Source organism: Schistocerca piceifrons, chromosome 5 (genome assembly GCF_021461385.2).
Source record: "Schistocerca piceifrons isolate TAMUIC-IGC-003096 chromosome 5, iqSchPice1.1, whole genome shotgun sequence".
Lineage (NCBI taxonomy): Eukaryota > Metazoa > Arthropoda > Insecta > Orthoptera > Acrididae > Schistocerca > Schistocerca piceifrons.
This window is the reverse complement of record NC_060142.1, coordinates 242,124,374-242,152,354: the sequence shown is the minus strand read 5'-3', so window position 1 is coordinate 242,152,354 and position 27,981 is coordinate 242,124,374. Positions and strand designations below refer to the sequence as shown.

Sequence of the window (27,981 nt, the reverse complement as noted above, 5' to 3'; positions counted from 1 at the left end):
GTGTTGTGATAATGCCACTCAAAACAATGGGTACAAGCCCCCTCCATGAAGAACACGGTCACACCATAACACCACCGCCTCCGAATTTTACTGTCCACTCAACACACCCTGGCAGATCACGTTCACCGGACAGTCGTCATACTCACACCCTGCCATCGGATCGCCAAATATTGTACCTTGATTCGCCACTCCACACAACATTTCTCGACTGTTCGATCGTCCAATGTTTATCCTCCTTACACCAAGCGAGGCGTCGTGCTGCATTTAACGGCGTGATGTTTGGCTTATGAGCAGCCGCTCGACCGTGAAATCCAAATTTTCTCACCTCCCGTCTAACTGTCATGGTATTTGCAGTGGATCCTGATGCAGTTTGGAATTCCTGTGTGATGATACGGATGTCTGCCTATTACACATTACGACCGTCTTCAATTGTGAGCGGTCTCTGTCAATCAACAGACGAGGCCGGCCTTTACGCTTTTATGCTGTACGTGCCCCTTCACGTTTCCACTTCAGTACTACTCGAAAACAGTGGACCTAGGGATGTTTAGGAGTATGGAAATCTCGCGTACGAAAGTAAGACACAAGTGACACCCAAGCACTTGACCATGAGTTCCGCGGAGAGCCCCATTCTGCTTTCTCACGATGTCTAATGACTACTGTGGTCCTTGACATGGAGTACCTGGCAGTAGGTGGCAGCACAATACACCTAATGTGAAAAACGTATGTTTTTGGGGGTGTCCGGATGCTTTTGATCACATTGTGTGGAACACATAACGGGACCAACACTATACGATGCAATGAGGAACCCAGATACATGGACACAGTTGAACGCAATCGCCAACAACATCTCAAAAGCAGCATATCATCAATACAGAAGGCGGAGAAGACAGGTCGACATAGATAGCTCCAGTACAGACGATGATACGAGTGAGAACGACAACAGCGACAGTACACAGACAAACAATTTACACAAATTATACACCCGTAAAATATGCGCACCTACTCACGTGAACATTACTCAAAGACTGCAAGTTCTATCTTATTACGAACGAATCTAATTAAATGTAGAAGTAATTAGAATAGTCTGTAGCTAGATATTTTTCCAAAATCCACGTTAAACCCGTACCAAACGTTCTCAAGTAGTTACATAAGCGAAGACATCATTGGAAATCTAATAATAAGACTGTAGTATAAATTTTATATCAAGTAAACAAGGAAAATCTAATCGTTTAAATACACAACAGAAACAGATCATCAGTATTACGCAAATATACAGAATTAATGGGTTAAAAATTTAAAAAAAAATCTGGATATAACCTACAAAAATGTTTCTACAAGAGAAATAATAGGTTTTTCATAGATTGCTACCCGCCCTGCAGCTTTGCAGAAACAGTATAAAACTTCATTATATTATATTGAGGCAGGACACGGTTCCAAAGCTATGCAGAATTTGTTTACTAACGAACCTACTAATAGTAGTTGTTATGTAACTTAACAATCATCATCTGAAACAGCACTCTGACAGACAACACCACCATACTTTAGATCCGAACTGGAAATTCGTGTCCATAATTATTAAAGCCGGTAGCACCATATCTAGACGCTAGACTTGTTCAGTACTAATTCCCTTTCCCCAGGTGGCGTTGGTGAAGGTATATCTATATCTACTCTTACCTGTCTTCTTTTATTCTCTTCTTAAATTATACCATAAATTCATAATTTCCTACTTCCAAGTTCCTGTATCTTTCGATGAAAAATAAATGTAATGCTGTAAGAAAGTAAAAGATAACACCAAAGTGCAGACAAAAGAACTCCCCGTAGCCCCACTTCCACATGGTGCTGCATGGACAACAGTGCCCGTGGCCTCAACTGCGTGGCACAATTGTGCTACGCTGTGGTAGCCCTGGGTACTGGCTAAGCGCTCTGTGTGGAGACCTACGGCCTACATAAAGTAATAAAACTGCCTGTCCTTGTAGTCGTAATGCAGCTTGAAAAAAAAGTGGCTTTTTTATTGTAGTCAACTGCTTTCATTAATTTCGTGAGGAATAGTTGCACAAGTACTTCGGCTTTGCTCGTGCTGAAAGCGAACATGTGCCCTCATCAGTGGTTTCTCTTTTGATTCATTACATTCAGTGCTTTATTTGATAATGGAGTACTGCGTTAAATTTGCCTCCATTAGTTTTCTATTTGGATAACCGTGTTTTGGCCAGTTTTAAGTTCGATTGAGTGATGAACCATATGTGTAGAGTAATAGTCACTCTGTAACGGGTTTACTGCCTTCAGCTATCACTCGTGTTCTAATAACATTGTTACCTGAATCAGGTCGCGCCGCCAAGAAGTGAATCCTCACACCTTGAGGCACGATCTTGTCTGTAGCTTTACTGCCTAGTGCGGAAAAGGTGATGAGATTACCAGTAAAGGATATTCCATTGCGCATAACACTGAAGGTAAAGCGGAACGTACTCATGTATTAGTGGAGAATCTCTGATTCGTTCCCTGTGACCTTTCAGGATTACTAGAGTATTTTCCTTCATGTGTTAAGCCATGTTCAACTCTGATAAATAATTAACACAGAATAATTTTCCTTTACACGAAAAAGTCCGTTTTTACCCCATCCCCAAATGAAAGTTCGTACCCCGATATCACCGTCATACCTATGGTCTAGAGGTAGCAGTTTTGATTAGTAAACAAAACTTCCTCGGTCCCGGATCCAGTGCCCGAAATCGTTTAAATTTGAAATAAAAATCATCAGCAGTGACGGCCCAAGACTTCCAGCATAAGAAGTCACCTTCATCCAACCAACGGCCTTGTCGAAGAGGGCGGATGAGCGGACAGAGGTTCAGTTCACTCTCTTAGTCTTGGGTTGAGAAATTACTAGAAAGGCGGAAGAATCAGCAATGATCAACCGTACGAGGATGCAGAAGGCAATGGAAACCATTCCATTAAAGACCCATAATGTGTATCCACAGACATGTGGCCTGTGAATGAAAAAGGGTAATGATGATCTCTCCATTGGCAAAAGATTCCGGATTAGTTCCCCATTCGCATCTCTGGGAGGGAACTGATAAGGAGGAGGGGATTGCAAGAAAAGATTGAATAACCTACAAAAGGATAACGTTCTACGAGTTGGGGTGTGGAAGTCAGAAGTTTGAGAGTGGTAGGGAAGCTAGATAATCTAATAAGGGAAACGCTAAGGTCCCATCAAGATATAATGGAGATCACTGATTCGAAACGGAAAGAACAAGGATTTCCGGTCAAATGAATACAGAATAATATCAACAGCAACATAACTTGGTATCACGGAAGTAGGATCCTTTAAGAATAGGAAGGTCGGGCAGAAAGTGTTACTGTGAACTGTTCAGTGATAGGGTTGTTCTCATCAGAACCGACAGCGATAGTTGAGGTATACATGCTGATGTCGCAAGCCGAAGATGAGAAATATATGAGGCTATTAAACGGCTAATTCAGTACGTAAAGGGAGATGAATATTTAATGGTTATGGGGGATTGGAATGTGGTTTAAGAAGATGAAGTAGAAGAAAGTGTTGCACGACTTGTGGGCTTGGTATTACGAATGAGAGACGAGAATGGCTAAATGAATTCTGCAATAAATTTCAGGTAGTAATAGCGAACATTCTGTTCAAGAAGCACAGCAGCAGGAGGTATACTTGGAAAAAGCCGCCAAGTATGGAAATGTTTCGGTTGTATTTAGTGATGGTCGGGCAGAAATTCCGAAATCTAATATTGGACTGCAAGATGTACCCAGGACCTGATACAGATTAATCTTTGTTGATCCATTATGGACTGTGGGACAACAGCTAGCATATATTTCTTTATGCAATAATTTACCAACAGCCGTATGTATTGTAAAAATTTATTTTATGATCTTCTTATGTGCTACCAGTTTCGGCATTACATTGAATCCATATACTATTACGTGTGGGGCCTGAAGACGGCATCAGTGTAACTGGTGGCACATAAGAATAAATGGCCAAAGATGTGGGCTACGGAGGAGCTAAGGAATGAAGAGATATAGTGGAAGTTCTCTGAGGCTACAGATACTGCTGTTAGGCAGTTTATTGCTCCCCTTAACTACACTACTGTACATTAAAGTTGCTACACCAAGGAGAAATGCAGATGATAAACGGGTATTCATTGGACAAATATATTATACCAGAACTGATACGTGATTACATTTTTACGCAATTTGGGTGCATAGATCCTGAGAAATTAGTACCCAGAACAACCACTTCTGGCCGTAATAACGGCCTTGATATGCCTGGAAATTGAGTCAAAGAGAGCTTGGATGGCGTGTACAGGTACAGCTGCCCATGCAGCATCAATACGATACCACAGTTCATCAAGAGTAGTGACTGGTGTATTGTGACGAGCCAGTTGTTGTGCCACCATTGACCAGACGTTTTCAATTGGTGAGAGATCTGGAGAATGTGCTGGCCAAGGGAGCAGTCGAACATTTTCTGTATTCAGAAAGGCCCGTACAGGACCTGCAACATGCGATCGTGCATAATCCTGCTGAAATGTAGGGTTTCACAGGGATCGAATGAAGGGTAGAGCCACGAGTCGTAACACATCTGAAATGTAACGTTCACTGTTCAAAGTGCCGTCAATGCGAACAAGAGGTGACCGAAACGTGTAACCAGTGGCACCCCATACCATCACGCCGGGTGATACGCCAGTATGACGATGACGAATACACGCTTCCAATGTGCGTTCACCGCGATGTTGACAAACACGGATGCGACCATCATGATGCTGTAAACAGAACCTGGATTCATCCGAAAAAATGACGTTTTGCCATTCGTGTACCCAGGTTCGTCGTTGATCACACCAAAGCAGGCGCTCCTGTCTGTGATGCAGCGTCAAGGGTAACCGCAGCCATGGTCTCCTAGCTGATAGTCCATGCTGCTGCAAACGTCGTCTAACTGTTCGTGCAGACGGTTGTTGTCTTGAAAACGTCCCCATCTGTCTCAGGGATCGTGACGTGGCTGTATGATCCGTTACAGCCATGCGGATAAGATGCCTGTCATCTCGACTGCTAGTGATACGAGGCCGTTGGGATCCATCACGGCGTTCCGTATTACCCTCCGAAACCCACCGATTCCATATTCTGCTAACAGTCATTGGATCTCTATCAGCCGCCGGGTTGGCTGAGAGGTTCTAGGCGTTACAGTCTGGAACCGCGCGACCGCTACGCTCGCAGGTTCGAATCCTGCCTCGGGCATGGATACGTGTGATGTCCTTAGGTCAGTTAGGTTTAAGTTGTTCTAAGTTCTAGGGGACTGATGACCTCAGAAGTTATGTCCCATAGTGTTCAGAGCCATTTTGATCTCGACCAACGCGAGCAGCAATGTCGCGATACGATAAACCTCAATCGCGATAGGCTACAATCCGACCTTTATCAAAGTCGGAAATGTGATGATACGCATTTCCCCTCCTTACAAGAGGCATCACAACAACGTTTCACCATGCAACGCCGGTGAACTGCTGTTTGTGTATGAGAAATCTGTTGGAAACTTTCCTCATGTCAGCACGCTGTAGGTGTCGCCAACGGCGCCAACCTTGTGTGAATGCTCCGAAAAGCTAATCATTTGCATATCACAGCATCTTCTTCCTGTCGGTTAAATTTCACGTATGTAGCACGTCATCTTCGTGGTGTAGCAATTTTAATAGCCATTAGTGTACCTGTCGCTATGAATGTAATCTGTTTTGCAAATATTTCCATTTCACGTCACGTTATTCCACTTTCACGCAACACACAATTAACGAGAAAGTGTTCAGATGTAATATGGAGGTCAATAATGATTTCTTGTTCATATAATGCACGTCACGTCTACCTGCAGCCGGATCGGATCATAGCGTTTCCGTTGCATTATTTTATATCAGTGTCTCTCATATTTAACCCTGGTCGCCCGACATTGCATACAAAGCAGACGTGGCCAAGACGGAAGTTACGTAAGCCTCTGACTTCTCCCAGTTAGCAAAAATCTCTGGTATGTGGCACCACGTTTATGGACCCACGTTGTTAACGTGCTACGAATTGTTCGATCTGAGTTCTCCACGAACACCGACGCAGAGTTTCAAAAGTGCGCCGTAGCGGCTCTAGTTCTGGAAGGGTTGCCGCCACGCTGGCGCCCCTAACTGCTTGAAAAGATGACGTCGATCCTGTTCATTAATCATGGTTAGGGTCTTTGGTGGAGGAGTGTGTTGTTGCATTTGGCCGTCCGTCGTCTTGGCAGTTAGCGGGAGGCCATGTGGCTGGTGAGTTGGTTTCTGCGGCACTCTTGCTGCCCGGTCGTGGAACTCGTGAAGCCACGAGTTGTTAAGTAGTCGCACCCAAAGTTTCTCGGCTGGATCAAGTATTGACAGTGGTGAGTTGCGGGCAGCTCAGGCAGCATGTAACCTGATAAGTAAGCACTGGGCCAACTGTGGAGGCTTAAACATTACGAAACCCGTTGATCAAGTGCAAGGATTGCAGGGAATAACTCCCGGGTTCGAATGCTGGAAGTCTTGGCTCCGTCGCACCTGAGCGGAATCATATTCATTGCAAGTGTATGATTAATCTCTGTTGTAAATTGAGTCGATGTAACTGGGACTACAATGCAGTCTGTGTGGAAAGCAATGCACTGTTATAAGAGCGTTCCCTGGTATTTGGATTTGCTGGTAGTTGTCGTTTACGTCTTCAATATTCATGTAATATTAAGAAGAGTCAAGCTCGCGAATTGTAGTGTAGCCACTTCCGAAGTAAGTTAATATTTGCTAGATCTTAGATGTTGTCATTTGTAGCCTTATTTGAGCAGCTTACTATTTCCTTTCTGATGGATGTTGGCAGGGTAGTTCTGGCAGCGGACGACGCGTGCTGCGGCGTTACTCCCGTCATCACTCAACGTCTAGGTTTCCCACAGCCAGGGGCCTCTATCAACGCAAGTTAAGTAAATTTCATCGGTTTTGTACGTGCCATGGCGGAGTGTCGCCAATTTAATTCCGGAACCCTCGATCTATCCAAATATTGAGAGTTGACCAAGCACACAATTCTTAAGGTGTGTTCTGGAAGTCTGATGGTCCTTGTGACTATACCTGCCGTTTAACCACTTATTTAAATATTGCAGGCCCCATTTGCTAGTTATGGAGCGTGTTAAGTTTATAGGCTTATACTAATGAAAATGAAGTGCTGAGTTCTTTTGTGCTCAGTCATTAGCTAACTCCATTCGTTGTCAAATTTGCGTGGCGGCTGCCAGTTTGCTGTGATAACTGACTGCTGTAATTTGTCATGTTTCTTGTACTTTGGGGGATTATATATTCATTTAAGAGTCATTATTAATATTTATGCTGGTGTGTACCAGTTGGGACTTACATTTAAATTGTATGCCTTCCCTGCTTTTCTTGCATTTTTGGGGCTTCCGTGTTTGTTTAAGGATCATTATTAATATTGTTAAATTGTAAGGGCTTTCCAACAGCCACAGTCAGTGGACTGACTTGTTATCCTTTCTGTGTTTTGGGTTTGTCTTGCCTATTTGTTTAAAGTTTCATCCATGCTTGTGAATTGTTAGAACTTTTAGTGGCAATCATTTGTAATTCATTATGCTGGTAAAACTCAGTTTGTTGAACCAGGTTGCAGTCACACCTAGTCATTGTGACTTCTGACTTGCATTTGGGAACTTTTGTATATTCCTGGTTTTATGATCTGTTCTTAATGGTATAAATTGTTAAAAATTTTAATTAATGAATTGATTCTGTTCAAGACTTTTAAATTATTGTGAGCGTTGTTATTTATTTTTTGACAAGGTTTTTAATCTGTAATCATAACAATTTTTGTTCAGCAATAAAGTATATTCCATGAAGTGAGAAATGACGAAATATGTAGGTCCACCTTCCACGTGTTTTTCCTTAAATGATCCCAACCGTTGTTGTGAGGTATCAAAATGTACCACCTGTTCCTTTCTGTATTTGCCAAACTCCTTGTTACTAGAAAATAGAAATATGTTAAGGAAACAACGTTTATGTCGTTTGTAACAAGAACTCTGTGTTGTATCCCTTTTCTCAGAGGTGTTAGTAACATTTTTCATGAAACACAGTCTGTGGAGTTTGCAGAGCAATTAATGGTAAGCTGAAAGTGTATACTTTCCAACGTTGACGGAAACATGGGTATGCAATCGAATGATAAATTGAAGGTAAGAATGACTTTGCCCTACACTGTCATTTAATAATCTTCAGTTTTATTGTAACATGATGAATTTCCAGGATTTTAGACCTATGTATCAAATCGACGTGTGGTATGTTTATCTTAGGACCACGTGTTAAATCGCCAATTGTTTTCTGTGTCCGGCCACTGAGCGTGTCATTTTGCGATTCAATTACATGCGTTCTGCTATATGTGTAATGATGCATCTCAACGACCTATAGTCCGCAGCTCATGGTCTCGCGGTCGCGTTCTCGCTTCCCGAGCATGGGGTCCCGAGTTCGATTCCCGATGGGGTCAGGGATTTTCACGTGGCTGGAGTTGACTGGGTGTTTGTGTTGTCCTAATCATTTCATCAGCATTCATGAAAGTGGCGAGATTGGACTGAGCAAAGTTTGGGAATTTGTACAGGCGCTGATAACCGCGCAGTTGAGCGCCCCACAAACGAATCATCATCAGTAATCTATAAAGTGGTCGTGACAGCAAATTTCTGAGAACGTACGTTTGGAACACGGCATTACGTAGAAGCGTGTCATGGGCTGTGGTAAAACCATCTTTTGAGATACGATGGTTTAGCATAATTTTGAAAATTAGTTGGACAAATAACTTAAAAGATGAGGGGATTCTCCACACAACCGACGACGAGAGAAACTTGAGGAAAAACTGACAAGAAAAACGTACAGGATGGTAGGACATGTGTTAAGAATTCCGGGAGTAACTTTCACCGTACAAGAGAATGCTGTAGAGGTTCAAGACTGTAAGGAAAGACGTAGATTGGAGTGTATCCAACAAATAACTGATAACATCGGATGCAAGTGTTGCTCTGAGACGAAGAGTTTGGCACAGGAGAGAAATTCGGGGCTGGCCGTACCAAGCCAGTCAAAAGACTTAAGACCCTCCAAAAAAAGGTGCCCCAGATGTGTTAGTATTCCCCTTGAACACAAAGAACTTGCCTTCAGACACGTAACTGTGAATAACGGATATTCGTCTAGCATGATGGACAAAATAACGTCAGAAACTTGAAATCTGGGATAGCGATGTTACTTTATGAAAAGAAGAAAAATGTTGATAAGATTCTCTGCCATACACCTCTCTTATGTATGAAAGACTAATCTCAACACTGAAGTGAGAGTGGGTATTTGCCATAAAAATACTTTAGGCAGTACTATGTGACATAAAGTCAATATATTAATTCGTTTCCTTTTCTGGTGAGTACAAAATTAATTCTGTGGAGGTACAAAAAAAAAAAAAAAAAAAAAAAAAAGGAAAAGCTCGAGGTCTACATCTGTACATCTTATAACAGTCATTAAGCAGACTACTTAGGCAATTTCGACGTGAGTGTATATTGGCGTTAGACCTTGATCATGTTACTTGTGCTTGATTAGTTTCATTTTCTGTAATGTTTTATCTTAACCTTACTATTTTACGCATGTATAATCACTTCTTTAGATAATACATACCTGATACACCGTTTCTATAGACGGCTTTCACGGGAGATGACTTTTTTAAACTGTTGTAGTCGTTTTTGTTTTGACAAATCATCGGACTCTTCTGTTCACTTGATTTACATGTAGGATTTCGTTCACGGAATACGTATTCCTAGCATGAGGTTCACATTACATTTATGTGACGCTTTTTTAAATAACATTGGTATTTTGTCTTGTTAGGACTGATAGTACGATACCGCGCTAAAACCTCTATCACGGATTCTGTATTCTAGTTCATTTGCTTCTTAAGCTTAGAGATTTTGTCTGTCCCTTTATGGTGTAACATTCGCTTATCGCGGTCTTATTATTATTACTGTTCTTTCAGTCTCTTTCAAACAACCACGTATATTTCTTGGCCTTCGTATGACCACTGTCCAAATTGCTGTTTCGTATTGTTACATGCATAGTAATTCTGTATCGACTTTGTTCACTATGTTTCACCACTAGTGTCTTATTCTCTTCGAGATTGTTCTTATGGCTCTGATCTGTGTCATTGATTTTCCAGGTATCAAACGGGGTGATACGAAACTTAGACTTTCATTACTGTCTCTTATTAATCTATTATTTCTGTAATGTTGAGATAACCAAAATTTCATGTAGCTTTCCATCCTAATCATCATTTTCATAGCTTTACCGTAAACAACAATATGCTGTTCTCATAAATGATAAAGAGAACTGATTAAATTTTGTTGGACGATGCAACCTGAACACGAGCCAGGCCTAGAAAATTACGTCAGGAACTAGGTTTTACAAAGTAAATGCAACTCCTCTCTACTCTCATGTCCAATTAAGAGGCCTTTTGCCGTGCCGTTTAACCCGTTTCCCCGCCGCCTGGCTCCTACTTTTGAAGTAAAGAAGCCGCCCACTCACGGTGGAGTGGAACCCTATTTGCCTTGCCCAGCGACTTTTGCTGTGCCATCGAGATCCTTTGCCACTTTTTAAATAACGTCCCTTGGCAGGTGAGGTACCTTCCCTATCTTCATTCAGAAGAGAGGCTTACGTATTTCAGCCACGTAGAAGCTTCTTTTCCGGTGGAAAGTTGTTGGTTTTTTTATGTGTAAAATCGCAACTTGTGTACGTGCAGTGTAGTTGGCTAGCACAGTAGTAGATAATTATCTAAGAATCTCTAGTTCTATATTTTGCAGTTTTTATCAACCTACATTTTGTGAACAACCCGACATATAAAAATGAACATTTTTTATATCTTTTTAAAAAAATCATACATTCATTCTTTTCTAAATACTCAGAATTCTTTGCGAAATGCTTTTCCGATTGCATTGTTTATTTACATGTTACTAGATGACCTAACCCACAAATGGTAGCACATTTGTTTCTATGGGATTCAGACTGAGTTAACTGCAAAGGGAAATCAGAAGATAGTTTGCTTCAATAAAAAAATGTGGAGGTGCTGTACCTCATCAAATTAACTGAAACTGATTGTGACTCAAATTCCATGTCCAATGCAATTCAATGCCAGCTACAGGAAAACATTGACAACAAAAGTCAATAGAAATTATGGAATGGTCGGGTACTGAGAACACACACTGGAAGATACACAACAATAAAATACTGCATTCAGTCTTAGGTTATTGAAATCTTTGTTCAATGAGTTACACTACATCAACTTGTACAGTCAAAATCTTCAGTGGCGAATAAAACATTCTTTTGTGAATAAAACCACTCATACCGCTTATTAATATTTCTTTACTTACACTACTGGCCATTAAAATTACTACACCACGAAGATGACGTGCCACAGACGCGAAATTTAAACGACAGGAAGAAGATGCTGTGATATGCAAATGATTAGCTTTTCAGGGCATTCACACAAGGTTGGCGCCGGTGGCGACACCTACAACGTGCTGACATGAGGAAAGTTTCCAACCAATTTCTCATACACAAACAGCATTCCCCGCCGTTGTCTGGTGAAAAGTTGTTGTAATGCCTCGTGTGAGGAGCAGAAATGCGTACCATCACGTTTCCGACTTTCATAAAGGTCGGATTGTAGCCTATCGCGATTGAAGTTTATAGTATAGCGACATTGCTGCTCGCGTTGGTCGAGACCCAATGACTGTTAGCAGAATATGGAATCGGAGGGTTCAGGAGGGTAATACGGAACGCCGTGATGGATCTCAACGGCCTCGTATCACTAGCAGTCGAGATGACAGGCATCTTATCCGCATGGCTGTAACGGATCGTGCAGCCACGTCTCGAGCCATGAGTCAACAGATGGGGACGTTTGCAAGACAAAAACCATCTGCACGAACAGTTCGACGACGTTTGCAGCAGCATGGACTATCAGCTCGGAGACCATGGCGGCGGTTACCCTTGACGCTGCATCACAGACAGAAGCGCTCGAGATGTTGTACTCAACGACCACCCTGGGGGACCAATGGCAAAACGTCATTTTTTCATATGAATCCAGGTTCTGTTTACAGCATCATGATGGTCGCATCCGTGTTTGGCGACATCGCGGTGAACGCACATTGGAAGCGTCTATTCGTCATCCCCATACTGGTGTATCACACGGCATGATAGTATAGGGTGCCATTGATTACACGTCTCGGTCACCTCTTGTTCGCATTGATGGCGCTTTGAACAGTGGACGCTACATTTCAAATGTGTTACGACCCGTGGCTCTACCCTTCCTTCGATCCCTGCGAAACCCTACATTTCAGTAGGATAATGCACGACCGCAATTTGCAGGTCCTGTACGGGCCTTTCTGGATACAGAAAATGTTCGACTGCTGCCCTGGCTAGCACATTCTCCAGATCTCTCACAAACTAAAAACGTCTGGTCAATGGTGGCTGAGCAACTGGCTCGTCACAATACGCCAGTCACTACTCTTGATGAACTGTGGTATCGTGTTGAAGCTGCATGGGCAGCTGTACCCGTACATGCCATCCAAGCTCTGTTTCACTCATTGTCCAGGCGTATCAAGGCCGTTATTACGGTCAGAGGTGGTTGTTCTGGGTACTGATTTCTCAGGATCTAAGCACCCAAACTGCGTGAAAATGTAATCACAAGTCAGGTCTAGTATTATATATTTGTCCAACGAATTCCCGTTTCATCATCGATTTCTTTGGGTCTTTGTCTCACTTCAAAGTGGGGTCTGCCTAGTTATGGGTTTGACAATGTTAGTGTCAGAGGGTAGCCAGATGCCGTTCCTGGCACCACCCAGAACCCCCCAGGACGGAATTAGTGTATCCCAGCTGCCTGCATCTAGTTTAAGCCATGAAATAGTGCGAACGATTTCAAATGTCTGCGAGTCGAGTAACTGAGCGGAACTTGGAGACCAGCCCAGTATTCACCTAGCGGGATGTGGAAAACCGCTTTTAAAACCACATCCCAGCTGGCCGGCATACAGGCCCTCGTCGTTAATCCGCCGGGCGGATTCGATCCGTGGCCGGCACGCCTACCCGAGTCCAGAATGCAGCGCATTATCGCTCTCGGCTACGCAGGTCGGTCTGATGACTAAATCATTACGCCGCGAAAGTATGTGTGCGTCACTTGTTTTGAACTGTTCCTCTGATCCTAAACTAGCAAAGGGAGAGGTTTTGGAGGCACAGGATTTATAAATTTTGATTTTCATTGGGTGCGAGCATCAGAAGTCAAGTTACAGGGGCAATGTTGGTACGCCTGCACATCAGGTGGCCGAGGCTACGCTACCTGGTGGCAGTGCCCCGCCGGCGAGAGACCGCGGCTGCTGCGCCAGAGCGCCACGGAGATGCGCGAGTAGAGCGCCAGCATGACGGCGAGCGGCAGCACGTACAGCAGGCCGAACGTGAGCCCGTCCAGCAGACCCTGGTCGTAGCGCGACCGGTCCGGTGCGCACAGCGTCTGGTTGCCCAGCCGCACCGTCTTCATCCACAGCAGCCGCGGCGACGAGTAGCCGGCCGCCAGCAGCCACGCCCACGCCACCACCGCCTGCCCGCACAGTACACAAGGCTCCATCAGCAACTACAGCAGATGGGACACCAAAACGGTACCCTTGAACCCGAGAACACTAAAGGGGAGGAAACGTTACATTGTTAATGCACCGTCGGAAATTTTAATACTCTATATTTTATTCAAAGGAAGTCACATGGTTTATAGTTTATTCACTAGTTAATTACAATTACAATCTCTCCAACGATGTGCCACGTAGAAAATAATATCCTGTTTTACACCCTATACTGACGATATCAGATTGGCAACAATCGCGAATTGTTACTAACAGCATGGACTGTGAGGCTGGTCCCGGCGGAGGTTCGTTCGAGTCCTCCCTCGGGCATGGGTGTGTGTGGTTGTCCTTAGGATAATTTAGGTTAAGTAGTGTGCAAGCGTAGGGACTGATGACCTTAGCAGTTAAGACCCATCAGATTTCACACGCATTTGAACATTTTTTGGTGCTAACAGCAATCGTACACTGAAATGACAAGTCGTGGGATAGCGATGTGCCTAGTTACAGATGGCGGTACTATCACGTACTCAAGGTATTAATGGGTAGCATATTGGCGGAGATGTCATATGTACTTAAGTGAATCATGTGAAAAGGTTTCGGAATTGATTATGGTCGCACGGCTGGAATTTACAGTCTTTGTGCGTGGAACAGTAGCTGGAGTTCCAAGTATGGAACATTCTATTTCGGAATTTGTTAGTGAATTCAGTATTTCGAGATCCACAGTGTCAAGCGCGTGCCGAGAGAACAAAATTTCAGGCGTTATCTCTCATCCCAGACAACGCAGTGGCAGACTGCCTTCACTAACGACCGAGAACAGCGGCGATCGCGTAGAGGTGTCAGCAATGCTGCGGGAAATAATCGCAGAAATCAATGTCCGACGTACGACGAACGTATCCGTTAGGACAGAGCGGGGAAATTTGGCGTTAACGGGCTATGGCAACAGACGACCGACTCGAATGCCTTTGCTGACAGCACGGCATCGCCTGCAGCACCTCTCGTGGGCTCGTGACGATATCGTTTGGACCCAAAAACGACAGGAAAATCGTGGCCTGATCAGGTGAGCCGATTTCGGTTGGTAAGAGCCGATGGTAGAGTCAGAATGTAGCGCAGGCCCCAGAAGCCATGGATCCAAGTTGTCGAGACGGTACTATACACTCTGGTGGTGCCTCCATAATGGTAAGGTCTGTGTTTACTTGGAATGCGCTGGGTCGTCTGATCCAACAGGCCCGATCACTGACTGGAAATGGCAGTGTTCGGGTATATGGGTACCATTTGAAGCAAACAACGATGGAAATTTTATGGATGACAGTGCATCGAGTCACAGGCTCACAATTGTTCGCGATTGGTTACAACATTCTGCACAGCTAGAGCGAATGATATGGCCACCGAGTTCGACCGACATGAATCTTATTGAACGGTTACGGGACGTAATCGAGAGGCCAGTTCTTGCACAAAATCCTGCACCGGTGACACTTTCGCATTTACGGATGGCTATAGTGGCAGCATGGCTCAATGTTTCTGCAGGGGACTTCCAACGAGATGATTGTTGAGTCAATGCCACGTCGAGTTGGTGCACCATGCCGTGCAAGATGAGGTCCAACACGTTGTTAGGAGGCATCCCATTACCTTTGTCACTTCAGTGTAGAGGTGTCACTCAGGCTGTCACCCTCTACGTATTCAGTGAAGAGGCTAATGAGCACTGACACATGACAAATATCGTATGTATAACACGTAACATCGCATAACGCATATGTAAAATCTTAAAAATCAGTGGTAATTGACAAATGGATTTAAAAATTTTCAATATAACTAAAAAGTGAAAATTAATGTTACAATATAATAGCTTCGGTAATTTTATTGTATATTAATTTCTGTACAAGGTGTGTTGGTGTGTACTTCCTCAACTCCTTCGCAGAAATTTTATAAAGTCTCAGTGTCACCGACTGGTCTGAAGATAGTCTACTGAGACAAAAACAATTCGCAAGTAATTAAATGAAACATCATTTGCGAGAACGACCTATTATTTTCATTAAAATTAATGATAACAGATTTCCACATCACGAATATCTACGCAGGCCACAGTATGGCCTCGAAATGGGCGAAAGAGAGCTGGTTAAAGGTAGTACGGCTGTCCTGCATTTGCATTTTACAAGAAAAAGCAACAAAGGAGAAAGGAGGTAATGTGGCAGCTTTCCTTTCTTAAGTAAGCACATTGCTTCCGAAACATTAATTCGTGAACTGCTGCTGGATACATATCTTGTCCAGAATAATGAATATATCGTAGTGACAGTTCTTCCGAGAATTGTTCAGGCCTTTATCAGTGAGAAAGACTGTATACCAGTTACAATCTAACTGGTGGTCACCCTCCCGTTTTTGGTTACTGATAGTTAGTAAAGAAGTATACATGGTTTAATTATGATTCTGTCTGAAATATCTCTTTGTAACAGACGCTTTGGTGGAAAAATTTGAGAAATTCATTAAGATAAATTGAAATAAAAATAAACTTTTCGTTAACCTAGGTGAAGAAGAAATTGTCAGACAGGTGAAAAGACCCAATAAACAGTAAAGCTTCTGGTGAAGATGGAATCCTAGCTCTAACACCACGAAAAAAAATCAAGAAAACCATGCAAGACATGCAAAGAGAACAAATTCCAGAAGATAGGAAAAACGGGTTAATCCACGCAATACAAGAGAAGGGCGGCAGAACAGACGTAAATAACTACAAGGGACTCTCACGACTATCAGTTGCATATAAAATTCTATCCCATGGTCTCCTTGATAGAGTACAGAAAGAGCTTACAGAAGAAATTTGTGATTATCAGCAAAGATTCAGATCAGGCCGTTCGTTTCCAAGGAAAATATTGTACTTAAAGCTAATCAAAAGACATCAGAGAATATGTAGTAAAAATTTTGTCTTCATTTTCGTTGGTTTGAAAGCTTACGACTCAACTGACCGCTAATCACTTTCCTAGATATTCAAGAAATGAGATCAAGGTGTGTAAATATTAACACATACGAAGCCCAATGTTAAATATATGGAAGAACACTCAGATCAATCTGAAATCAAAACTGGAGTAAGATAATGAGATAGGATGTGCCCAATACTTTTCAACTGTGTCTTTGAGAAACTGATACAGGAATGGTACAGAAAGAAGCCAGTTATCAAAATTTGCCAATCAATCAATTTAGGCACAGAGTGTTATCTATATATTGCCTGATGTTTGCAGACGATTTAGGAATATCAACTCGCTACAGTTCATCAGCCCAACATCAGATAGTGAACTTGTGAGAGGTCCGAGCAGATGTAATACAGATGTAATTTTATGTAAGAGGGCCGAGCAGATGTAATACAGATGTATTGCTCATGCGCTGCCTGCAATATGCAAGGTATAAGAGAATCGCTGACCAGAGAGCAGTGTTGACTTACGAACTGTGTAGCAGTAGCAGTAAGTTGTGGCCAGTGTGTGTGTCTGCTCTGGTCTGGTCTGGTGTATCATGTTGGCTGGGCCGGTCGCGGTCCAGCGATGCCGGAGCCTGAGTATTATTGTATAAGGTAAAAAAAAGAAGCAGCCTCGCGCATATCTAGTAATATTATGTAATCTCCCATGTATATCTTTTAAAAATGTCCATAATAATTACAAGCATTCATTTCAATTTAAAGAATTTAATATTTTTTTTCAATGCATGATCATTCCGATTGTTGCAAAAGAAAAATCATTTGCTTCCTTTCATAAATAACAAATGTATAGGCCAGCATTGCATAGAGCTGTGACGGAAAAGAGCTATTGTAAGAGCAGATAGTTGCCGACTTTATCGACGTGAGAATTTTTGCTTTTTATTCAGAATGATCTTACAGGGCCATACTGCAGCACTGCTGTCGTCCAAATTTTACCAGGTTACTGACTTTATTTTTTATTACGAGGTTTAGGAATTTTTCTATTTCGAGCTTATATTAAATGAGAAAAGAATTTTGTGGGTACATTAAATGGGAACCAGTTTGGTTCTGAGGTTACACTAAAATTAGAATCATTAACCAAATAATAATTAATTATATATTTTTTGTGGGGAGGTTACACTTGGCGACATCCGGCCAGGATCGTATTTCTTTGCGAATCTCTGAGAAGTAGTCATATATCTGCTCTTATTTACTTAAATGTAGTTTGCATCTGGCGCAACGCATTTACTAATTTGTCACTTTTCCTTCACAGATCATCGGCTATTTATTGCGCTTTGTTGTAATTGTGATTGTTCCATTTTTATTTCGTCTTTGTTTCATTTTTGTGCTTAATTTTGATTTATGAAAAATGCCGCGAAAACCTGTTAACAGTACATCGCGATGTGCAATGAGTGAAATAGCCGACTCGAATAGCTTGACAGATAATTTTTGCGACACTCAGTGTAATAATGATAATCCTCCATTTACAGACAATCAGTGCGTACCGACCACTAATATTGATTTTGATCCTAATAATGAGCAAACAAATCCAATTATGTTCAGAGTAAATGCAACAATTGATGACGCAGAACGTTCCGTTACAATGAACTCTGCTCAGTTTGTCACACCCGATTTGTAAAATTTGAATTGTGAGCAAATAATTGTTTCTAACGAAGGTGAACAATGTACTCAAAGTACGTCAGATTTGTTTGATTCCGATGTAGTGGCCAACAGTGCTGATCCGACTGGCAAACCTTTTTGTAAATCACAGAATGACCAAATGGTTATACAAAACGTGACACATACAGATACACCATCACACGGCACAGAAAATACAGCAGCTAATTTTGGGATGGATCAAGTTATGGCATTATTACTACAACTCAATGAAAAATACGACAACCAGAACAAACAACTTAATGAAAAACAAGACAACAATTTTAAACAGCTTAGTGAACAGATTACAGCCGTTGTCGTGCAATGTCATGATACTAAAGAACAATTACGTGAAGAAATTAAGTCTTGTGCTAGGAACAGTAGTGAAGAAATTAGATCTGTGGCACACGAATTAAATAATACATGTGCAGCCACAACTAAATTACTTAGAGATGAAATTAGTGCAGTCGCTAAACAATGCTCTGAAAACGCAACACAGTTACGCGACGAGCTTAAATTAATGTCTGCAGAACTTTCACGTACGCTGGATGCGAAAGTAGACGCGAAATTTGACCAGCAGAACAGCCAAATTGACGAACGTTTTAACCAACACCTGCAAAACAGTGAAACGCGTTACCGTAAATTTATACAGGAGCAGAATAAAGTAAAGCGACAAGTCATGGAAACAATTACTGCACAGAGACAGGAAGATAAGCGCAAATTGTTTACGAAAGCAAAACATACGTAGACAACAATATTGCTACAGTATCAGACGTAATTAATGCTATCAAACAGTTGAACACCGAATCACATGATGAAATCACTGACTTTAAAACAAAATCAGACACACATACAGTAGACTTTCAGAGAGCGACCGACAGACTTGTCCAATTAGAACTAATACAGGATCCCGATGCCATCAAAGCATACGTTAAGAAATTAAACAAAACCACACGTAAAATACAAGAACAAATTAATGCTTGCGATACTAAAAACGATGATCAGGTAAAAATACTGACTGAAAAATATCATGAATTGGCCAGTCGTATTGATGTTGTCGAAGGTAATAATGACACCAAATCAGACGATACGTCACCAGTTTCGTTTAATCAAACACCGGAATTCCTAATTTTACAGCAGACGATCAGTGAGATAGGTTCGTCCAATAATACATTACGTAGAAAATTGTCATCTTTACAGCACGAAGTGACGGAGATGAAAAATATTTCAGCCTTTAACACAACACAGCATACGCCACTTTGCGAACATTTGTCAGACTTACACAGCCAGTATAATTTAGGTAATTTACAAAGAGTACGTGAGTTAGATTCCGAACAATTACAGACAAATAGATTCTCATACAATCCTGAACCTGTTCAGACATACAGAGACGATAATTTTGATTACAAGCACTTTCTATCAGTGAGAAAGTTTAAAGTATTTAATAATGACAGAACACAGAGTCACGCTTTGGACTGGATACGACAATTTGCTTTCGTATTTTCACCAGTTTGGCCTGTAATGCAGAAACTAGCATTGGATTGGATACAACAACTTGCTTTTGAATTTTCACCGGCATTGCCTGTAACACAGAAACCAAAATTTATTTGCAGTGCGTAAATGACCTCAGGGGATTCATTACACTTCGATGAATATGTGCCGTAGCGTGCACAGGGCCCCAAGCCGTAGTAGTGCTACTTCGTCTGTAGTTTTCTGCACTGCTGCCTTCTCTTCTACTATCCTTTATATCTATCAAAACAGCTCTTCAACTATCGATCTATCTAGGGTTATGAATGAGTAAGGAAAACCTGATACGACAAGTATTACCGAAAGTGACAGTTTTCTTTAGACACTCGCGAAATGAAAAGAAATACCAGTGTAGTTTTAATAACAAACAAAATTGTAATTATCAGTATCGTCAAAATTATCAACAACAGGAACCGCATTTTGGTAACAATAGAGGTTTTTCTCAACAACAGCATCAAAACCAGCCGGTTAGCATACCTAACCAACAATGCAGTCTGCAAGGTCAACCAAGCTTTAATGTTTCGCCGCCTGCAGGTATAGCATCGGCTCCACCAAATAGTAACTCACAGCAACAAGGATACCAGAACGTACAGAAAACACATCATTTCAATTCCTATCGCAACGCGCCGTATAGAAATGACTATCATGACCGACGTAAAAGTAATGAGCACAATCTTCAGCGTACGTTTAATAACAGTCGGTCTTACCAGCAGCAAAATCATCCGCAACAACAGATTATCATGAATGACAGTCGGTATCATCCCGAATCTAATACGTCAGGAAGAAATAACAGAACAGTACAAATAGTCGAAATGCCACAGCATCCTCCCGCAAATGATAGCACGTCAGATAGAATTTGACTAGATACAGTACAGGTAGCATCTTCCAGCAACGCAAGGAATACTTTTGACACACAGAATCTTGTTCACGAAAATGTTATTACTTTTGACGACATCCGAGACACTCTTTTGCAGGAAAGACCAGTTATTCAAAAAACCATTTCACACCCTGTCATTGAAGTAAAGATTGGATCATCCAAATTTTCAGCAATAATCGATTCTGGATCACCTACGTCAGTTATAAATGAGGAAACTTTCAACGAATGTAACAAAAAGAATACCTATCCTACGTTACCATTAGGCAAAACTAAAGTAAAAGGAGCAGTACCTGGTAAAGGAGTAGATATAAAATTACAGACACATTTATCATTTTGTATTGCAGGTCATACATTTCACTCAAATTTTTGGATTGTTCCGTTATTGACACCAGACGTTATTTTAGGTACGAATTTTCTGGTACAACACGACGCAATTATTGACTTTCAAAATTCCTATTTAATAATAAAGGATGAAAATGTACAACTGGCATTAGAATTTCAGCACTCTTTATCTGCAGAAGAACAAGCAATTAATCGTACAGAGGTCATTTCCGCATCACGTAACATAGACTGTCATTCCACATTGTTCACGGATACGTACGTACACAACTATAATACTCCAGACGATGCCGACTATGACGTTATGCAAATGATTTCTTATAAAGTTAACAGAGCAGTGCAAATACAGACGACGAACGCACGCAACTGTGCAAAATTCTTTTACAGCAAGCTCCAGTTTTTGACAACGCCGCTGGTACTATGTCCGGTTTTACGTATGAATTTCAAGTTAAACAGCACGATACATTTAAAGCCAAACATTATCCTATTCCATACATTCACACAGAACAAGTTAAGAAAGAATTGCAAGCTATGCTTGACCAAGGAATTATTGAACCGGCAGTTAGTCCGTACATAAACCCACTCCATATTGTTAAGAAAAAGGATGGTTCACTTCGTCTCGTACTTGATTCGCGTCACATCAACGACATTATTATTAATGAAACAGATCGCCCACCGACACTAAGAACTTCTACAGAAATTTCATGGTACTGCTATTTATTCCACATTAGATTTGAAATCGGGATTTTGGCAATTTCAGCTCCATCCGAACTGCAGAAAGTACACGGCTTTTCTCTGTTTTGGTGACTGTTATCAATTTTGGAAATTACCGTTTGGTTTAACTATTTCTTCAGCAGCATTTATTCGCGGTTTGAATACTATACTTCCGACAGAATTAAAAGACAGAATCACAACGTATGTAGACGACATTCTTATTGCAGAAGCTAACTGGTCTGAACACAACCTGATTCTTGAACAACTGTTACGAACTTTACGTGGACAAGGACTCACAGTTAATCTTAGCAAATCGCACTTTGGCAAAACTTCTATAAAATTTCTTGGACATTTAATTTCAGCAGAAGGCATTGCGCCTGACCCGGAAGAACTTCAAGCTTTACGTGACATTACTATTCCTACGACGAAGAAACAACTACGCAGCTTTTTGGGTTTAATTAACTTTTTTCGTATATTTATTCATTACTCTGCTTTAGACACCCCCAGATTATGTCAATTGACGGGTAAAAACACTATTTGGTCCTGGGATAGCCAAGCACATTCTGAATTTGTGAATCTGAAGGAAGCTTTGTTGAACGCACCACTTTTATCACATCCAGATCTTACCAGAAATTTTGCCATTGCTACCGACAATTCTATCGCCGCTTTAGGCGTACACATTTTTCAGGAAATTGAATAAGATGGTACTACAGTAATTAAAAACATCGTCTTTGCGAGTCGCATTCTGTCACCTGCTGAACGCAATTATTCTGTTACAGAACTTGAAACGTTATGTGTTGTATGGGCATTTACGAGATTTAGGCATTTTCTTTATGGAAGACACACTACCGTTTACACAGATCATAGAGCCATACAGTTTTTACTTTCCGCTAAATTTACACACGACAGATTAAGCAGATGGAAACTTTATTTACAGGAATTTAATTTTACAGTTGTTCACATTCCCGGTACACAAAATATTGTAGCAGACGCACTATCCCGTTCTCTCAGCAACAATCAGCAAGATATCGCAACCAACTTCTGCAAAGCAAATTTTAGCGTCATGTATATTCAACAAGTTGCGTTTGAAAATTTCATTTCGTCGTCATTACGAGACATAGCACAAGAGCAGAGTAAAGACAACGTATGGAAAGAAATTAAACACCTTTAGCAAGATAGGAATAATGTTACCATTAGAAACCATTACACTGTACGCAATGACATTCTGTTTCGCTGCTCTCACCCTGACAGCAACAACTGGTTACTATGCATTCCTGACGAGCTTGTTAACAAATTAATTTGGTATACTCATTTAAGTTACGCACATTATGGAGCCAGAAAATGTTTTCTAATACTGAGACAGAACTGTTATTTTACCAACATTGAGAAACGTATTCGACGAGTTTGAGCGTCATGTAAAATCTGCCAGAAAGCTAAGTCACACACGACTTCACATATTCCTCCGTTACATCCCATTGTACCTGTTAAATTGAGACACATGGCCGCTGTAGACATTTTTGGTCCGATTCCCAGAACTAATAGAGGTTTTTGCTACATCTTTGTCGCTGTTGAACTCACCTCAAAATTTGTTGCCTTCACTCCGTTACGCAAAGCTACTGCTAAATCTTTTTCGAAAGCATTTGTAAAACATTTTTTATTTCATGTAGGGCATGTATTGAAAGTAATTTCCGACAATGGAACACAATTTCGATCTGCTATATGTACACGTATGTTACGAACAAGAAACATTTCTCCGGTCTATATATCCAAGTATCATGCTTCTTCGAACCCTTGTGAACGATTAATGAAAGAGATTGGTAAACTGTGTAGAATATACTGCCATAAAAGACATATTGATTGGGACACACAATTACTCTCATTCCAGGATGTAATTATTCCATACCAAATGAATCTACTATGCTATCTCCGACTGTTATACTGAAAAATGTTGAACCACCTAACAAAATTAAATAATTAGTATCCTTTCCTACATCTCGTCGACTACGACACCATGAAATAATTGACATTGCGCTGAACAACATCAAACGTGCCGCAGAGCGCCGGAGAAGACAGCAAAAACAGGTTTGTACACGCCGTGACTTTCACATTGGACAGAAGATATTAGTATGTACACACTATTTATCTAACAGAGGAAAGAATAGATGTAGTAAATTTGAGCTTCTATATGCAGGTCCATACAGAATTCGCAGCATTCGTCACCCCAATGTAGTACACGTCGAAACTCTGAGAACCAGAAAAAGTAAAGGCAATCACCATGTCTCCAATATTAAACCCTTTATTGAATGAACATACTTTATGATTTATCACACTGTAATGACTTTTCCTGATTTTTATATGACCAATGATGCAATTATTTATATGAACACATACTGATGATTATCATATTTTCTCTTGGCAAGTGCTCGGCAAGGTAAGGTTAGCAGGTCGCTTTTGTTGTCGTTACACATCAGATCGTACACATTTTTCCAGATAAACTTACACATTTTATGACCACTTATGCAATTATATCTATGTGATTACTTACTGATGATTATTATATTTTTTTCTTGGTAAGTTCCCGGCAAGGTAAGGTTAGCAGGTCGCTTTTCTTGTCGTTATATATCAGACCGTGCACATTTTCCATTTTTCATGTATGTATGATTGTTTTCCTGTTTGTTTGTATGCACTATGAAATCTTTAAGATATAACGAACACCAGTTGACCTTGACATTTTTGCCTTATGATATCTCAACATCGTGACTATTTTACATTATTTTTTTTTTTTTTTTTTTTTGCTACTACATTATGATACTCTGTGTACATTTTTGCACCTGCATACTTTCTATGTTTTTGACATATTACGTTTTCCGTCATGCTATGCTGTATACTTAATTATATCACTAGAAACCAGTTTTTATTTAATGGGTATATGATTTAAATGCAAGACATTAGTCATTGTTCATCATTTTCAGAAAGCAATAACGTGTAAATGAAATAAATGAAACAAACCACAGTGGATTACTATGAAATGGGAATTTCACCTTCGGAATGAACGAAAGAAGATGCAATACCTCGTCACGAAGAGTAAATGGATCAGAATTAACAAACATTAATATGAATATAGTATACACATCGTATGATAGCAGTCTTAACTAATTTTTTCTTTCAGAATACGAGGCGATTGATCCAGGCTGTCAGACAGAACTACACATCTCAGTTTTAGTGATGAAATATGCTAGAAATAAGGAACTCTATACTATGAATAGTTGTATGAAGTAAATGGTAATATGAATAATGTATAATGAAGTGTCTTTTTGCAGATGATAATGAATGATGATGAATAGTTATGAAGAATATGGTAATATGAATAATGAAGTTTTTCTTTGCATGTGATGATAATAATGAAGTTATGGTGATATGAATAATGAAGTTTTTGTTTACAGGTGATGATAGTGATAAATTTTATGTGGCCACTAAACGCACCACTTTTAAGTTTTTCTATACAGATGAGGATAATGATGAAGTTTATATATTTACTGTTAGTTAAGAAATGCTATGTAATTATTTAAGTATTTGTTGCAGTTCGTTTTGACAGTATGTCTTATGTCGCATGGTATAATGACTGCAGGTTTTGGAAAGGACAGCTAGAGTACGTTTATTGAGTACACATTTCATTACATGTTAATTCGAAGTTCACTACTTTTTAGCATAATATGCGTTTCTTCTTTCAGCTTAATAATCCATTTTGTATTTTTTCTAGGAGAAGATATTCATAAAATTAATGTGGTATAAGCAGTTAGTCATTAAACCTGTTCTAGTACTTGCATTTTTTTACCCATTTGTGTGTGTCATTCATGAATGTGATCATATATACTCTACTTGTTTCATAACCTTGCTACAGCTGACTCATGACGAATGACGTTACCTATCCTCATTTGCAGCAATAAGTCAAAAGTAAATATTTTAATGCGCCAGCAATTAATTATCGGTCCCAACGCAATGCATTGCTAGCACAAAAAAAATAGACCTTGAATAATAGTTACAGTGTGTTACATTTTAAATATGTCTTATGTCACTGGAATGATCAGTTCTGAGTAATACTGAATGATGTTTTCTAATCACAGACCTTGACTAATAGTTACAGTGTGTTACATTTTCAATATTTCCTATTTCACTTCAATGATGAGTTCTAAGTAATACTGAATGATGTTTTGTAATAATGCATAAATACTATGCCAATAATCTCTGTAAATAATATTTTTGTTATACTCTATAAATGCTATAACTCTCATTTTGAATGATAACTTCTGAATAATACTGAATAAGGTTTTATAAAAATATAAGAATACTTTGTAACTGGCCAATGAGTGCCAATAATTATTTTAAATATGTCATATGTCACTTGAATGATGAAAAATGTTTTGTACTATTCAATACTTCCGATATGTTTAGTAACTGGATAATGAATGCCACTGTTTATTATTTTAATTTTGTATTACGTCACCTACATGCTATTTTATATGAATACCAGTAGCTTGATGCTACACTCATTAGCTCCTGTTTTGAAGGATGACTTCTGATGGTTTGTAACTGGCCAAAGAGTGCCAATGATTACTATAATTAGATGAATTATGTAAATGGTATGCCATTAATTAACTCTTGCTTTGAATGATCACTTTTAAATAATGTATAAAAATGGTTTATAACTTTCCAATGAGTGCCAATATTTACTGTCATCAGATGACTTATGAATAATATTCTGTAATACTCCATACATAGTACAGAAATATTTAGTAACTAGGCAATGAGTGCCACCAATCACTCAAATCGGTTGATAGACTAGTGTAATTCTCAATGATGACTAGCATAAGACTTAATGTCCTTCATCTTCTGACCTAATTACCAGAAATTACTGCAATATACGTTTGTCCTGTCTATCCTTATGATCATGGAGTACTATATTTGGTTTCTGCACTAATTCTACGTTGGTGAAAGAGTATGGTGTTGACTCATCATGGTGTCCACTACCTTGAACAATGGAGATGTTATTATGGTTCCACTGTTCGGTGTACCTAATGTACTACCAATATGATAACATTGAATATTCATACGACATTTCAGTGTCTTGGCTACACTGATTAATACTTCAGGGAAGAGAACTTCAGATTGTCTCACTTGGTGTTGTGCTTCTGTAGAAAGATATGGACTTTCAGTGCAGCTACATGCAATATACTGTGCTACAACCATGATGCAATCCTTCCCTTTCCTATCCTAGTTCTTGTAAAATGGTAAAAAAATACTACAGTGCGTATGCACTTTATGTCATTTGTTAATATGTTTTGTACTCATTGCGTATACATTTTGTCTATGCTAGATATGTTCTGTACTACAGTGCGTATGCCCTTTATGTGATTTGTTAATATGATTTGTACTCATTGCGTACACATTTTGTGATTTCTTGATACGTTCTGTACTCAGTGCATGTGCACTCTATTTCATTTCATGTTCTGTACTTATATATATATATACTCTGTGACTGTAAACTTAGTTAATTAAGAAAAATTTGTTGCTCATGGCAAGTCCAGTTGACTCACCATCGCTGCCAAATTTTATTACCCCCCAGTGGAGGGTTATGTAAGAGGTCCGAGCAGATGTAATACAGATGTAATACAGATGTAATTTTATGTAAGAGGTCCGAGCAGATGTAATTTCGATGTATTGCTCATGCGCTGCCTGCGATATGCAAGGTATAAGAGAATCGCTGACCAGAGAGTAGTGTTGACTGTACGAACTGTGTAGCAGTAGCAGTAAGTTGTGGCCAGTGTGTGTGTCTGCTCTGGTCTGGTCTGGTGTATCATGTTGGCTGGGCCGGTCGCGGTGCAGCGATGCCGGAGCCTGAGTATTATTGTATAAGGTAAAAAAAAGCAGCCTCGCGCGTATCTAGTAATATTATGTAAACTCCCATGTATATCCTTTAAAAATGTCCTAATAATAACAAGCATTCATTTCAATTTAAAGAATTTAATATTTTTTTTCAATGCATGATCATTCCGATTGTTGCAAAAGAAAAATCATTTGCTTCCTTTCATAAATAACAAATGTATAGGCCAGCATTGCATAGAGCTGTGCCGGAAAAGAGCTATTGTAAGAGCTCTGTGCGCAGATGTGCGTATTACATTCGTGTGTGTCGTGTGTGTCGCCATTAGGTTTACGTTACTTGTCACGGCAGCTTCGTTGGCGTGACAAAGAGCAAGCAAGGCTGAGGGTCAGGTGGAAGCATTTACATGCAAGCGAAATGTTTTCCAT

General features: G+C 40.3%; 1 protein-coding gene across 1 annotated transcript in view; it reads right to left on the bottom strand.

Moving 5' to 3' along the window:
- Window positions 1-13,344: 13,344 nt before the first annotated feature.
- Window positions 13,345-27,981, bottom strand: part of LOC124798912 (trissin receptor-like) — an 81,561-nt gene continuing 66,924 nt past the window's right edge. Inside the window, exon 5 of the mRNA XM_047262443.1 lies at window positions 13,345-13,611. Within this exon, the coding sequence (XP_047118399.1) occupies window positions 13,345-13,611 (267 nt within the window). The remainder of the gene's footprint in view (window positions 13,612-27,981) is intronic.